The sequence below is a fragment of the Hydractinia symbiolongicarpus genome, chromosome 10, assembly GCF_029227915.1.
Source record: "Hydractinia symbiolongicarpus strain clone_291-10 chromosome 10, HSymV2.1, whole genome shotgun sequence".
NCBI classification, from domain to species: Eukaryota; Metazoa; Cnidaria; class Hydrozoa; order Anthoathecata; family Hydractiniidae; genus Hydractinia; species Hydractinia symbiolongicarpus.
In genome coordinates this window covers 15823142-15839048 of record NC_079884.1, presented here as the reverse complement: position 1 = coordinate 15839048, position 15907 = coordinate 15823142, and the positions used below count along the sequence as shown (strand labels likewise).

At 33.2% G+C, this 15907-nt stretch overlaps 2 protein-coding genes across 6 annotated transcripts in view; one reads left to right on the top strand and one right to left on the bottom strand.

Annotated features, from left to right (window-relative positions):
• Positions 1 to 1155: 1155 nt before the first annotated feature.
• Positions 1156 to 11676, top strand: LOC130612938 (golgin subfamily A member 6-like protein 7). 5 transcript variants are annotated; one of them, XM_057434271.1, is made up of 6 exons: positions 1156 to 2870; positions 3966 to 5607; positions 6430 to 6505; positions 7970 to 8203; positions 9569 to 9697; positions 10966 to 11676. In XM_057434271.1, the coding sequence occupies exons 3-6, from the start codon at positions 6431 to 6433 to the stop codon at positions 11239 to 11241; spliced, it is 714 nt and encodes a 237-aa protein (XP_057290254.1). In that variant the 5' UTR covers positions 1156 to 2870; positions 3966 to 5607; position 6430; the 3' UTR covers positions 11242 to 11676. The 5 variants fall into 5 exon arrangements, with proteins under 5 accessions (XP_057290254.1, XP_057290253.1, XP_057290255.1 ...); XM_057434270.1 differs by having other exon boundaries at positions 1156 to 5607; XM_057434272.1 differs by lacking the exons at positions 1156 to 2870; positions 3966 to 5607 and adding an exon at positions 5638 to 6166.
• Positions 11677 to 14011: 2335 nt separating this feature from the next.
• The window catches only part of LOC130612935 (uncharacterized protein C05D11.1-like), a 33948-nt gene continuing 32052 nt past the window's right edge, over positions 14012 to 15907 (bottom strand). Inside the window, exon 25 of the mRNA XM_057434263.1 lies at positions 14012 to 15036. Within this exon, the coding sequence (XP_057290246.1) occupies positions 14988 to 15036 (49 nt within the window). The 3' untranslated portion in view covers positions 14012 to 14987. The remainder of the gene's footprint in view (positions 15037 to 15907) is intronic.

The window sequence follows — 15907 nt, the reverse complement described above, 5'->3', positions numbered from 1 at the left end:
AGCAACCCTATTTTGATAACGTTACATGCTATTTTGACAATTGCAATAATTTGCATCAACTCGAATTTGATCCATGCACTCAGAAGTCTCAATCGTTCAAGAGTTGATAATTACTTTTTAATATTATCCATATCAGACCTTTGTGTTGGTTTATTCACCCCTTCTACCCTTGTACTTTTCCATATTGGATTTAATGAAGAGACAATGCGTTCGATCTTCCCGTTTGTTAACTTTTTTATTATATTCCCATATTTATTTTCTTGACAATAATAATATCATTAGATCGATGTGTTTTAATTACGTATCCGCACTTTCATTCGAAATATTGTACGCCATTCCTAAGTTATTTTATTCCAGTAGCACTTACTCTTTGCGTAACAGTTAGTATTATCATTCTCCTGTATGAATATAACGTGGCAGGACTTCTGAAAGTGTCGGAGAAAAGTGTAAAGGTTATTCCACAGGAAGTTGGGTTATCCATTGCAGGAGTTGTTATCATTGGAGCGGAAATTTTGTTTACACTTTTAATTGGAGTATCTCAAATTTATTTAATTCTTTACGTTAGAAAGCGTATGGCAAGAATGGAAAGCAGTCGTCACTCCAACAACAATAACAACAGAAAAATGACAATCACAATAACAATGATGTTTTTCTGTGCTGTTGCATGTAATACGCCGCATTTGGTCATCTATTGCTTTGTAATTCTAGCAAAAGTTAATTTGGAAACGAGACTTTTTTTTACTCGTTTAAATTATTGGACTTTGGTCGTACTCTACGCAAATTCATTTCTTAATGCAGTAATCTTGCTGTCCAGAAGTTAGAAAAGCACTGAAGGGTTATAAAAAGAAAAAGAAAAAAGTAACAAAAACTGTGTTTTTTACCATTCAAGAAGATCCGATTGTTAAAACGTTGTGATAAATTTGATTGAATGTGTTATTCTGCTTCTTTTTTATTTCGTTTGTTATTATCTGAAAAGTCAATAGAAAAGTTTCGTTTTGTTTACAACTAATAAAAATACAGATTGTAAATAATCTGATCTTTACGACCTTCTATTATTCTACGTTCCTTGGCAAAATCATAGTCGCTTTGAGTTCTGATTGAACTGGATCAACCGTTGGCTTTTTGGAATTTCTTTTAGGGTTGGCTTATTGGTGGAAATTCCAGGGGAGTGTATATTATAGTATACTTAATATAATTTTGTCTATACAAATTCGTATAGTCTTATCAGGTAAGAATAACTATAACCAGGTAGCTAACTATAGCCAGGTGATTACAGCTAGCTAGCGATTGATATGATAAAGTCAACGTCGTCCTCATGACCAGAGCAAAGTAATAGGAACACATCTTTAGTGAGTCAGGAAGTTTGTAATCCTTAGCAGTTGTGGAAGAACTAGTCAAAACAGATCACAGGAAGCATTAAGTTCTTCCTAAAAAGATATTGGGGAGATTGATGGATTATTGACAGCAATCAGATTTCCCTTGATAAAAACTTTAAGGAAATGTGACTATTTTGCCAGATTGTTTCGTTTCTTTTTCTTTCACTGATCAATCATTGCAAGATATTGAACGTTGTTGTGTGAATGGCCATTCACTGTTCCGTTGTAATAAAACCTTCAAAATAATAAATAATTTGTGGTTAACTGACACTAGCTATACACGTATAGCTTTAATAAATGCTGACGGTGGTTCACATTCAGAGTTTTCTGGCCCTTTTATGGTATATTTCACTAAAGATTTAGGGACTTGGAAAAAAATGTAAATAATTAACTTGCTTTTTATAAATAATATTTGTCACGAAATGGATTCAGCAATAAAAATTGGTTTAAAAAATATTTTCAGTACAGCTGAAAGTTTAATCTGCTTACAACATGTAAATGAACGTGATAGTAAAAAACTTAAGCAATTAGGTGCGGGTCAGTCTGACATGAAAAGGATACTTTCAGATATTTATGGAAGTAAGGCAAAAGGCTTATCTTTTCTTCAGTTTGATTTAGCAGACTCCATTGATTGAGTATGTGATGGCTATGTACCCGGTTTTCATGACTGGTTTTGAGTCACAAGGAGTTTTTCAATCATTGGATAGATTGCAGCTTGACAAGAGGTTTACTACCAATTGACATAAAGTGATGCACAAAATCCAGACAAAAAATGTAGCAGAAGAAAGTTTTGATGGTGAAGTGACTGCTGTATTCCAAAACTTGTATCACTAAGTATTGTCATACGATAAGGAAACTGAACGAGCATTTTATGGACAGGGAAAGTATAGATTGGCTCCAGAATACGAAAGCTTTGCACGTGATGCATGTAATTATAAAAGTTGGTCATAAGAAAGAAGGAACTCTCACATGAACCAGTTGCAACAGATACATATTAAAAACCTAAAAACGCTGGTATAAAGGGGCCACCTTAAAAAATAGTCTAGGCGTGGCAATTCTGAAACAGAACTTTTTCATGATCTTATTGATACGACAATGCCAGCATCAACAACATCAACCGTCCACAAGAAAAAATTGAGAAAACCTGACAAAGACTGGATTGTGGCACCTCCAACCACTACCGCAACGCAAACTACTGATTAAGTGGATCATTTGAATGCATTTCGAACTGAAACCCACTTGTATCACTTGGTACATAGTAACGATCAAAAAATCTGTCTGGTTCTAGACCAGCTAGGTTCTAATAGTTTACCAAAAGTACATAAATGCAAAAACTAGTACGATATGCCACCCTTTAGACATATAGTATCTTCAATTGGTTCTTATGATTATAATTTAGCCAAGTTCCTTAGTGATCTTATTTCTCCATATATATGCTCTGATTACTGTACCAAAGACACCTTCACATTTGTCGAAGAAATGAGAATGAAGAAGGTTAGTACTGTTAATAAATATTTTGCATCCTATGATGTTGTGAGTCTCTTTCCCAACATACCATTAGAAGAAACTATTGAAATTGTCGTAGATCAAATATATCTCTATAATCATGAAATAAAAATAAAAAGATCTATAGATAAGATAATTTTTTGTTAAACGGTTCTTTTTATGACCAAGTAGATGATGTTGCCATGGGATCACCCTTAGCACCCATTCTAGCCAATCTTTTCCTTGGGCATCACAAAGGTAAATGGTTATCTGAATACAATGGTGAACCACCTATTTTCTACAAAAGATATGTTGATGACATTATGGCTTTGTTTAGCAATGAATTAGAGGCAGAAAACTTACATCAACACTAAGCATCCCAATATAAAATTTACTTTAGAAAAGGAGTGTGATCACATACTTTCTTTCTTAGATGCTTTAATTAAAAACCTACAACAAACTTAAAACTAGTATCTTTCGAAAAAGGACTTTTTCAAGAGTTCTAACTAGCTACTTAAGTTTTACTTCCATGTCATATAAGCTTGGTTTGGTTACATGTCTCATTGACAGAGCTTACAAAATAAACAATACTTGGATAGGTTTTGATTTTGACTTGAAAAATATTTTTACTATTCTAAGGAAAAAAATTCTTATCCTGAACATTTCATTAATAAAGTTACTAGAAGTTATTTAAATAAAAAACATAATCTTGCCACTGACAATAAAAGTGTGATAATAGTAGGCAAAGATATTTTAAATTACCTTACATAGGCAATCGTTCAATTTTTACTAGAGCCAAATTAGATAAATTAGTTACAAGATATTGTACACCAGATGTAGACATCCGTTTAATATTTCAATCTTTCAAAATTGGATCTTGTTTCAATGTAAAAGATTCTATTCCTTGTTCCCTTAAATCTAATGTAGTTTATAAATTTAATTGTGCTAGCTGTAATACTAGTTACATTGGTCAAACGACCAGAAATTTTGCTACTAGAGTTAAAGAACATTTAAAGAGTGACAAGAGTTCCCATGTCTACAAACATCTTAATAATAATTTGGAGTGCAAAAACAGTTGTAATGAATCTTATTTTTCTATTATAGACTATGCGCCAACCAAATATCAATTAAATGTGAAGGAAGGTTTGTATATAGGTTGGCAACAATCCCTTAAGCAGGTCTGGCACCCAAGTTGTACTTTATCCATTTAGGTATGATTATTTTATTACTATTCTCTTCATTTTATTGCTTTCTTTGTATCGTAACATTTCATCACATAGGAATTCTATTGTAACAGATTTTAACACCTTCATACACTTTTATTATAAACATGTGTATAGCATTTTATACTACTTTTATTGTATTATTAATAAAGCCTTTTATTTGATTGCTGATTTTTATATATATATCATCCATGAAAAATTGTATATTTTATTCAGTTGAAAATTATTGATGTATTACAATCGAAACATGTTCTGCAAATTAAAAAATGTTGTTTTTACTTTAAAATTTATTAATAAAATCAACTGCGTTTTTAAGTGTTTGCTATCTTAAAAAACGTACGCAGTAGGTTTAGTTTGTAAACGCTCAATTCAAAGTCCGCATTTTCCTTCATTATCTTATTTGCACCTTATATGTTTAAGTTATGCAGAAGACACAAATTATTTGTTTTCTCGATCTTGTCAGCAGGCACCAACATCATTCCAAATCTGGCAGTCACCAACATCATTCCAAGCCTGAAATTCTTACAGGATTTTTCGGTTTTTTTCTTATTCATGACTTCTAGCTTATATTACTTTATTATCTTGTCACTAAATCGCACATACAGAGCATTGTGATGTGTTGGTTTATCCCGGCGGCGATGTTCAGGACTTTTATAACAATTATTAGCATCATTACAATTGCGTTTTTTACTGGATTTAAAACGTAATTCCTAGCGGAACAGACAGCCGAAGTTGTTGTCTTCTCCTGTATCTATTTCTGGTGGTGAAATTAACACTGAAGCAAACTGGGAAATTCGGATTGAATTTGACGAGCTAGCCATAACCTGTACTGAGAAAGTAGATGTTAGATGGTATACTTATTATAGCCAGATAGTCCGTGCAGTCAGGAGAGTATACATGGAATCTCAGTTCCGATATTTATTTGCGCGCGCATCTAAGTGAAAAAAATGTAAAAACACGGCAGTATGATTAAGTGTATTTGATGTTTTAGAAATTTTATTAAGTTATGAATGGGAGGAAAATTAATATATTGAAGATTTATTAAGCTACAAAAGGAAGCTTGTTGCTGTGCTGCGAGTTTTTAAATATTACAAGCAGTTATGAGGTGAAGCGAAGGATTTTTTGAAAAACCAAATATTTTAGGATGACTTGAAAAGACTAAATAATTTGGTTTATTAAGAGTTTTCGCACATTTTACAAAAGATAGATTTTTAAATTTTTTTGTTTACACAAAGAAAGAATTGTTAAGAGCGTGATTATGAAGTTGTTTATAAAATGAACAGTAAAGTTTGCAAATTCCCTTTTACTATAAAAAAATAGCACTGAGAGGTAAAATATTGAATACGTATCAAACACTTTATACACTAGCCATAGCTTTTCATATGGACATGATAAAATCAAGAATGTCAATTCATTGATTTATTCTTTTTTTTTCAGGAGAAATGTTTCGTTACGCCAAAGACCATTGACCAAGTGATTCTCGTAAAAAATTATTGCCTTAAACTAAATAAAGACCAATTGAGGTTAGTAGCATCCTATAAATCGAACTTTACAAAATATTTTAATTTAGTCCAAATTCATCGTCGGACTTAATTTTTAATCAGTCCTCATTTGAGCATATGGTGTATTTATTGGTAATGATAGATCTACAATAATTAACTCTACATGCTTGTTTTCGGAATAACTATTCCTAATTTGCTGTGGGTGTTTCTGTTCCTTTCTGTTACTTTTGCTGTCACGAAGTTTGGAGATCATTCGTACAGATTGAGGTATAAATTTTAATTTTCTTGCTATACACTGAGCGTAGAAAACAAACTCCGCAATATTCGCATAAACGACTGTAACTGAAACCTAATATGGCGTTTAAACGATGGATGACAACAGGGAATGATTCTTTCGCGCGACACATGTTTATAAAAACAACAACAACAACAATGATCTCGTGTTGTTTTACTGTCATACTTTAAGTGAATCAGATGATGTGGTTTTACTTTTTTACTAAGTGTTTTCTCAAATCACATATTTTTTTTTATAATAACACTTCGCGTTAATTAAATAAAAAGTTGATGGATAACAAACACGGTAAGGTTTTCGTATTATTCACATGTTTTTGTATTGATTTTTATTTTATTTATCGCATTTATTATTTATTAGGAATAAAACATATTTCTTTTATCGGTAGTACACGTCAGCAAAACATTACGAGCGATGACGTTTTTTCTCTGATTACGAATTGTACGACCAAACGGAATGTACTTCCGAAAATGACAAGTCAAAATGACGAATCTTCGCAAAAGCATGTTGTGTTTAAACTTGCTTAAGTTTATTATGTAGCTTTAATGTAGAATGGATATAACACAAAAAGAAGTAACTGAAATGAAGACAGCGTTCACAGAGATGGAACAAGAAATCAAAGAACAAGTGAGAATAAGATTTTTATGTATTCGCCGCGAGGATAAGTTATTTTGAAATTTGTCGCGAGTCGAACGCCAGGTTATTAAGTAACTGTGTTACCCAGGGTCAAACGCTCGATTTATAAGAACGTAAACTGTGCCACACTTTCAGGTTGAGTGCTCTAGGCGCGATCCTGAAAACATCACGTGTCCTCAATTCCAATTTGAAAATAAAAACAAAGAAACATTACAGCTAGTGAACGAGCAAACGGGCACTACGATCACATAGCCAATAAGCCAACTAGTTGAAAACAAGAACATCCTCTGGACCACGACCCTTGGTCTCTGTCCATCAGTCGCCGCTGATTGGCGGGATTTTTTTTGGTAATATTCGTCGTTTGTTTATGTTAAGTTGTTGACTATGTTTGGCTAAAATGACTCATTGACTATATTAAAGGGGTTTTAGGAATGGGGTTGGGGGGCTGGGAGAGAAGATTGTTATTTGTGTTGTATTTTTGGGTGTATGCTTAAATACCGAAAAAAAGACAAGATTTTTAAATTTATCGAATTTTCGAGTATCTTAGGGTTCTAAAGCGAAGAAGAGGTTCGGGGAGATTATAAAGTGGGAAAAATCGATATGCTGCTAGCGGGCCCTGGTGTGCAAATCAAAATCTCACTTCCGATTTAATAACGTTTGTCGACGTATTAAACTTTTCGAACAAGAATGTGTCAGAAACTACTGCTGTTTTTGTAATATATTTTTATTTGTTTTATTTGTTCACTTCACAGGCGGATTGTTGTCAATATAATTTGATTCGCTTTTTAAAAAAATTATTCTCAGTTACTAAGATCTTACTTTTAAAAAAGATATATAAAAAGTTAAGTAACTTAACATGGCTGGTTGTTGTCATGGAAAATTTCATGTGTATACTTGTGTATCCTTAGCTTAAAATGGTGCGACTAAATAGGTGAAAATATATCGCTAATATATTGCTTGTTGATGCATAAATATTTCGTGTGTTTTTTAGCACATATTAGAATTCAAAGCCCCCCCCCCCCCTGCCTCCTACTTCAACGTATAGTGCTAAAGTCCTAAAACCTTACAAAAAACATAATCGGGAGTTTAGAGGAGAAAATAGGAAATACTAACAATAGGAAACAAAACAGCCAACATAATTTTTAGAGGTTTTTCTACTTAGCATACTGTAATAGTTTTAGTATAAGATATTAAAAAAATGAATTTCGAAGAATTTCCATTTTGTCAAATTGTAGTAACATGCTGTCTGAAAGCAAGCGGAATTCCATCCGCGGTCCACAGAGCTGGGAGCCGTAGACGGACCCACTGCGTGCGAAAATATATTGGTATTGCACGCAGATAGAGAATGGACAGACCAATGTGCCATGATAAAGAATCATTCATACAATTCTTTTGTGATTTTATTGCTTTACTTAGTATAAATAACTTATAATCAGTAACCTGTTTGGGATTTAGGCAGCAGAGATTGAACAGCTAAAAGAAAATGTGGTCGTGGCCGAAGAAAAACTGAGTGAACGTGAAGAAGCGTCCGCAAAAATGATTGATCAAATGGAGGAACTGCATGAAAACCTTGCAGAACTTGACATGAGATTTGAAAGATCGGAGAGTCACAATAAGCAACTACAACAAGAAAAAGAAGAATTAAGAAGAGAAATGGAAAAAGAAATTAGCGATTTAAAGAAAGCATTGGTAATTATTGTATGAATATTTAAGCTAATACTTAATCTTACTCTGAAGCTCAAAGTATGATGTAAAAGAAGCTAGACCTCGCTAGCTACAATCTTTCCTACCGCTCAACCTTGTGAATGTTTAGTTCCAACTCCCGTCGGCATCACAAACAATTCTTGTTTGGAGAATGGGAGATTATAAAAACAATGTTCAAGTTTCTTAATTGGTGATTGATGTGAGCAACATTAACTTTTTTTAATGCCCCAAAGAGATCAGAAAATATTACCTTTAATCATTTAAGCTTCAAGCATCTACAAACATAAGAACCATTCTTTCTATCTAGACTGAAAAACCTTGTTTAATCTCCAATAATAACAATGCTAAAAGTATATATAACTAGCTTTTATAACACATAACAAAAAATTTAGGGTATTACCATCCTTAGCTTAAATAAAATAATATAATAACCTACATCATTTTCTCTTAATATAAGGGATGTTTTTTATAAATAGGCGTCTACGTGCTTGTTAGCGTTTAAACGTCTGCAAACAATACACTCATTTTCCGTTACATTAAATATAGCAGCGTTTTCCTCGTTTTCATTTGTTGCTCAAAAGTTGACAGCCTGCAAACAATTGAAAGTTGACCATCTGGAATCATTTGAAAGTTGACCATCTGCAATCATTTGAAAGTTGACCGTCTGCAAACATTTGAAAGTTGACAGTCTGCAAACATTTGAAAGTTGACCGTCTGCAAACATTTGAAAGTTGACCGTCTGCAAACATTTAAAAGTTGACCGTCTGCAAACATTTGAAAGTTGACAGTCTACAATCATTTGAAAGTTGACCGTCTGCAATCATTTGAAAGTTGACCGTCTGCAAACATTTGAAAGTTGACCGTCTGCAATCATTTGAAAGTTGACAGTCTGCAATCATTTGAAAGTTGACCGTCTGCAATCATTTGAAAGTTTACCGTCTGCAATCATTTGAAAGTTGACAGTCTGCAATCATTTGAAAGTTGACCGTCTGCAATCATTTGAAAGTTGACCGTCTGCAATCATTTGAAAGTTGGCAGTCTGCAAACATTTAGAAGTTGACTCGTCTTTAAAAGCTGACAAAATACAGGCATTGGTATTAGAACGCCTTAATGAAAAGCGGCCTTAAATATCCCACTAACTGCAATTTATTGTAATTTAAAAAATATTTCTAAAGGATATATGAACACACTGTAACCCTTTCTTCATGAAGAAGCATTTTCATTTTTTAAGAAACTAAATATTACACCTTAATGTACTTAAAATTAATATTAATTTTTCTTCACTAAAATACCTATAACCCACCAATAGCAACCAGTTAATCACAATCAGCAGCATACTCTTAAACGCAGGTGTCAACGGAAAGAAGACACTGTTCACAGATTGACGAAATGACAGCCGAAAGGACAATGATCGTCAAACAAAAGGATTACATCATTAAAGCTAAAATCCAAGAAATTGAAAAATTAACTGTAGAAAAGGTAAATCGTTAAGCGTTATAGCTATTTTTTAAATTCTAATTTTAAAATTTTGAATCTATCTGAATTAGGGATGGATCACTTAAAAAGGGAGATACAAGTCTGCTTCAGATCAAAATTTCACAAACGTAAAAGTGTTAAAGTTCATAACATACATGTATTTTGTTATCAAATTATGTACTGAACATTTGAACAACGTTTAAGTGTGACGCCAAGCATTATTTTAAGGAAGCACGAATTTATTGGTAGGTGCGTGACCAAGTACCGACTTAGACTAGCAGAGGAACTTCAGAAAATTAGCGACACTATTTTTGAAAAAAAATTGAAAGATAATTTGAAAGGGAATAATATACAAAAAAAATCCTAATCAAACTGATTTCCTTAAAAAACTGCAAAAAATAGAAACTTACTCAAACTTTGGTGAATTTTACCACTAACTTATTTCTTCATTAAAACTCTTACATTACTGCTCTAAGAAGGACTGAAAGGCGGGGACTTTTAATGTTTTTAAGATTTTTTTGGCAAATTTTTATTATAAAAATTTTGAGGATAAGTGTAAATTGCGTAAAAAAATAAAAGATTTAAAATAAATTTCAACTTACAACGCGTCAGTAAATTTTATTTAAATATTCTGCTAAAGCAGGTTACATTTGGATCTGTCTGTAGCAGACAGACAGACAGACAGACAGACAGACAGACAGACAGACAGACAGACAGACAGACAGACAGACAGACAGACAGACAGACAGACAGACAGACAGACAGACAGACAGACAGACAGACAGACAGACAGACAGACAGACAGACAGACAGACAGACAGACAGACAGACAGACAGACAGACAGACAGACAGACAGACAGACAGACAGACAGACAGACAGACAGACAGACAGACAGACAGACATACAGACAGACAGACAGACAGACAGACAGACAGACAGACAGACAGACAGACAGACAGACAGACAGACAGACAGACAGACAGACAGACAGACAGACAGACAGACAGACAGACAGACAGACAGAAAGACAATGGCAACCGTGCAAGAACAAAACATTTTCTTCAGTTCAGGTAGTTAAATAGTAGTGGAAGCAAGAAAAATAATCATCTTTTGTCTTGCCCGTATGACAAGGGCTTTGCTGGTCACACCAGGAGAGTAAGCCACACACAGTTGCTGGTGTGCTTTTGTTGCATGTGTTATTGTCATGAATTATCAGAAATAAAATGGCGGATGCAGCGATAACTAAAGGTCACATATCTTATTTTTTAGGCGAACACTGAGAACGAATTAAAAGAATCAAAGGAAGACTTATCAAAAGTGTCACAAGAATACGAAAAATACCAAACTGAGACGAATAACAAAATGGAAAAAAGTCGCCTTACCTTCAAAACGTCTCTCGAACAGGCCATTGAGCCAGTAGCGTCTTATATTGACAAAAATAAAGGTTCGAAAACGCCTATAAAGAAAACAAAAAGCTACCGTTTGTTGAAGACAGTTCATTCTGATCTTAAAAATGTTTTCGCTTCGACAACAAACGGGTCGTGAAAGATGTCTTTTAAAGGTCTGTTAAAAAAATCAAGAAAAAGTGTAACATAATAGTAACCAATGCAATGTGAGCGCCTTGATTTTGATTTGATATGCCAGTACACTATAGTACACTATATAATACTATATAACATTATATGCTGCTTACGAAATATATGTATATATAGTTCAACCCTTTAAACTCCGAAAATGTTGTCACAAGCAAGTCAAAAGTCATAACTCGTGATTACTTAAATCAACTCAAATTACTTAAATCAATTATCAACCAATTTTTCAAAACAACGTTTTAAGTCTAAGGGTTTATAAATAAATATTGTACATTTTTGATTTTATTTTGCTGCGGATTTATACGAAAACTAAACCGTAGCAAATATGTGGATTATTTTTTTTGACAATTTAAAACTAGCAGCTATAATATAATACTCGTTGTCTAGCTGGTTGTGAGTTTCTTCTTAAAACAGTGTTTTTATATTACAACCACAACTATAATCACTAAGCAGCCTTTAAAATCTTAGCAACGTGAGACTATCCTAAATTCGAATCCGTGGTTTTATGTTATAGCTAATTATATGAAATCTATTGGTCACACTAACAGTTACTTGTTAAAAATGGTTGCTCTGCAGCTTCATTTCGGAGCCCCAGCAGAGCCATTCCTTTCTTTATGCTAAAAAAACAAACATGAAGTACTGACGCAACGCCCAGGCAAATTATCGCGCATTTTTTATGTAATAACATGTTTAAAGATAACCAATCCAATACTCCTTTTCATAAATTCGAGATGACGTAATCGCGTTAACACGAAAACGAGGTAGCCGTTGTGTACTTTCTTCATAATAAAAATCGCAATGGCGGATAGTGTGTCAAAAAAACGTAAACAAAGAACAAAAAGTCTTGGAAAGCAATGTGTAGTCTGGGTTTGTGACAATACTGGTTTAGTAGAGTTTGAAGGTGAACGTATTTCAACAGCAACAAGTTTTTTCACGTTTCCAAAAAATGTTGGTGAGAGAAAAGTGTGGTGTAGTAGAATCAAACGTGTTGATGGAAAGGACAACTTTCGTGTAACTAACCACACTGTTCTGTGTGAAAAACACTTTTCTAAAACGGACATTATTCGTCCTCCCGGCGGTACTTTTGAGACGTCTAAAGAAGGGTGCAAGACCTGTACTTTTGGAGACAATGGTAAAAGATGATTCGAGTACGAGAAAGCCACCAGTTGACCGACCATCTCCACGAAAAAAATTCAGAAATTCGGTGTCAGAAATTGCGCAACCTGAACCTGAAATGGATGCATTTGAAGATAATTTTTTTACCATAGATTCTTCTACTCAAACAGAAAAATCAGCAGATTTACAAAAGCAAATTTCTATGTTAATAGAAAATAAGACCTTGAAAGCAAATACAAGTACAGTTAAATGTAAATTTGTTGAACAAGTGCTGTTATCAGATCAAGGATGCAATCACTACACTGGTTTGCCATCGGTTGATATTTTCCGGGGAATATTAATATTTTTAAATGCTGGTGAGAATGTCGAGAACATTGTATTATATAACAACCAACAAGTCAAGGGGGATTCATCAAGAGGTACTCGTACTTTATCACCATTAGAAAGTTTCTTATTGACATTGGTGAGACTAAGACGAAACTTTGATATTTTTCACCTATCATATCTTTTTCAAGCATCAGAAGGTACGATAACTAATACGATATTAACTTGAATAAACTTTATGTATATAAAATTTGGATCTGTTTGCATATGGCCTGCAAGGGAACAAGTAAAAGCAGTCATATTACAAAAGCCACACAACTGTTAAAGTTTTAGTTGGAATTGCACCTGGTGGTGGCTTCACATTTGTATCTTCAGCTTATCCCGGAAGTATTTCAGACAAAAACATTGTTATCAAAAGTGTTTTTTTGTATCCTCGGCTAGATTAATGCAGGCTGGATCTGAAAATATAAGAAAATATGTCTGTCTTAATACAATTATAAACAATTTTTTAGCAAATATATAGTGAATAATAATCCTTGTGTTTTCCCTGTCTAACTTGTTGAAGGTCCATGTATCTATCTGCTATCACTGACCTACTGAGATATTATTGAAGAGCTCTTGAAAGTCTTCAACCTCCAATTCAACTTCATGTTGATCTTCCTTGTCCATTTTTGTTGTATACATTATAATAGAGTACTTCGAAGCGTGAGCCTCGTGTGATGTATTGTTGCTAATAAAATAGCAGTTTTTGATGATTTTAGTTTGAAAAAATAGCTGTAATTTGTTTTGTGAATACCAGATAAACCTTCTCAGACACCTTCTTGCCAACGAATGATTATTTTTAATGTTTATCACTGTAACGCAGCAAAAAATAATGGAGATAATTCTTTTTGTACGGGAACTTGATAATTAGTTAGCGAAAGTTATTATTGAGAATGATTATCTCTATAATACTGATGATGAGTTGTTATTATGAAATCCCCCGCCCCAAAGCGGAAAAATGCGAGGAAAATTCACGAGTGTCTCAGTTTCAAGATGAGGCTGGATATTGCGCAATAATTTATGAAAAGGAGTATTAAATAGAGAGGATTGATAGCCATTTCTGCCATGTCAGCATGGATAGATTGCGTTAATGAATCATTCCTTGTTGAATATCACAGGCACCCATGATTTTGAATAAATTAGTTTCGGCCAGATTTGGGCAGTAGTTTTAAAAAAGAGAATAAAAGATGGCGGAAAGTACACACGACGTGGAATTTATATTAAAATCAAAAACAATCAAAAACAACAACAACCACAATCGTCATTTTTATCTTTAGGAAATTTCCAAAAGCTTGTTTGAATTAAATCCTCGTAAAATTACTAAGGATTAGATTAATCTGCTCGAAATTTTTGAAAAGTAAAAAAAGGATTTTTTGTTTCTTCTTCGACTGTTATTTTATAATTATGTTATACTATATTCGTGTACATGTCACTTGTTAAAAAACGCCCATTATTTCGTTTGTATAATAGTTATCCTGCACATAATTTTAAATATTGGAGTTGGATTAATTTTATTAGCGCATGACCACCCATGTTGCCTTTATCATCAATAAAAAAATTCAGAGAGCACTTGGTAAGGAGCAAACTAAATGATGAAAGACAAAGCAATTGGGAAAGAATTAACATTCAATGATGTAAAAATTCAATTACCAAAAAGAATCGAAATGCGTCAAACAAAGATTTTGTTAGCACCGACTATTCTGTTATACTTTCATATATTATCTGTTCAAACATATCTCCGCTCTTTTAAGAAAGTACAAAAACAACAAAGATGACAAATCTCGATCTCAGGACTTCGGAAAAAGTTGGTTGTTGGACAATTGAATTGCCCATCATTCGATCTTGCAAAATTGACATGGGCACGAAAACTGAATAAATAATGAGTGTGTTGAAAGTCAGAAACTGTATCTGGTTGGCGCGAATCAATTGTTTTGACAGCAGTCCAGCATCAATAAAACTTTAATTTAGATTATTATGAAACGTTGTTACTGTCTGCAAAAACAGACGCTGATTACAACAGAAAGAGAATCGCAAAACGTGTCGACATTATCGCAGCCACTAGAGCAGAATGTCAAATAAAAAAAGAAGAAAAAAATATTAAGAAATAAAAAAAAAAAATCAGCTAATAAATTAGAAATACATGTATTCGTTTTTATCTATGCAATAAATTCTTCATCTTTATCTGTTTTACTTCCAGTGTATAAGTTAATTACAACTTTAGAATTCTTCTTCTAACGTTGACACCACTTCAAACTTTACATCAATCCTAATAAAAGATTAAAAACGTATAATTTATTATAAAAATAAAAGCTAAAGACGAAGTTAAGTACGGGCCTAATAATGCAAATTGCAAGCGCTAAAATATCTTCCAAAGTTTAAGAAAAAATATTAATGCAAATTTTAAAATTTTCCGGGAACCCTCCCTCCAGCCTTGAGGACATCTAAAAGCGTATAGCTTAAACATGTTTAATGCGATGATCTCATGCAGAGAGAAACCCGCTTAAACAAAAGAGGGTTCTTAAACCACGTTTTAGAGTATAAATTCTTTTTAAACAAAAGAGGGTTTTTAAACCACGTTTTAGAGTATAAATTCTTTTTAAAAAATTCGCAATCCATTTTACTTAGTTTTCATCTGTAACAACGGAAAGAAAAAATTGCAAAAGAATTCTACGGAAGCCCATTAGTGCCATTAATTTTGCTTCACATATGTCACCCTAAACGGAGCAGAGAAATATTTTAATACTTTTTCTATGCCTCACCTAGAACATAACACAATAAAATAAAAAATATTTCTGTGCTTCACTTAATAATACCTTACAAGAGCAGAAAAAATTTCAACGCATGCTTCACTTATAAATTTATAACATGAGCAGTGAAAATTTCAACATATGCTTCACTTATAAATTCATAACATGAGCAGTGAAAATTTGAACATATGCTTCACTTATAATTCATAACAGGAGCAGCGAAAAATTTAACACATGCGTCACTTATGAAATCATAACAGAAGCATCGTAAAAAAGCATTTTCGCTACCATTATTGTTGTAAAAGCCACGTGTAGTTTTTCATGACTGTAAATTAAAGGATGAACCAGATTTGATATTAATACACAGAGCACGCTAAACGCCAGAACGTT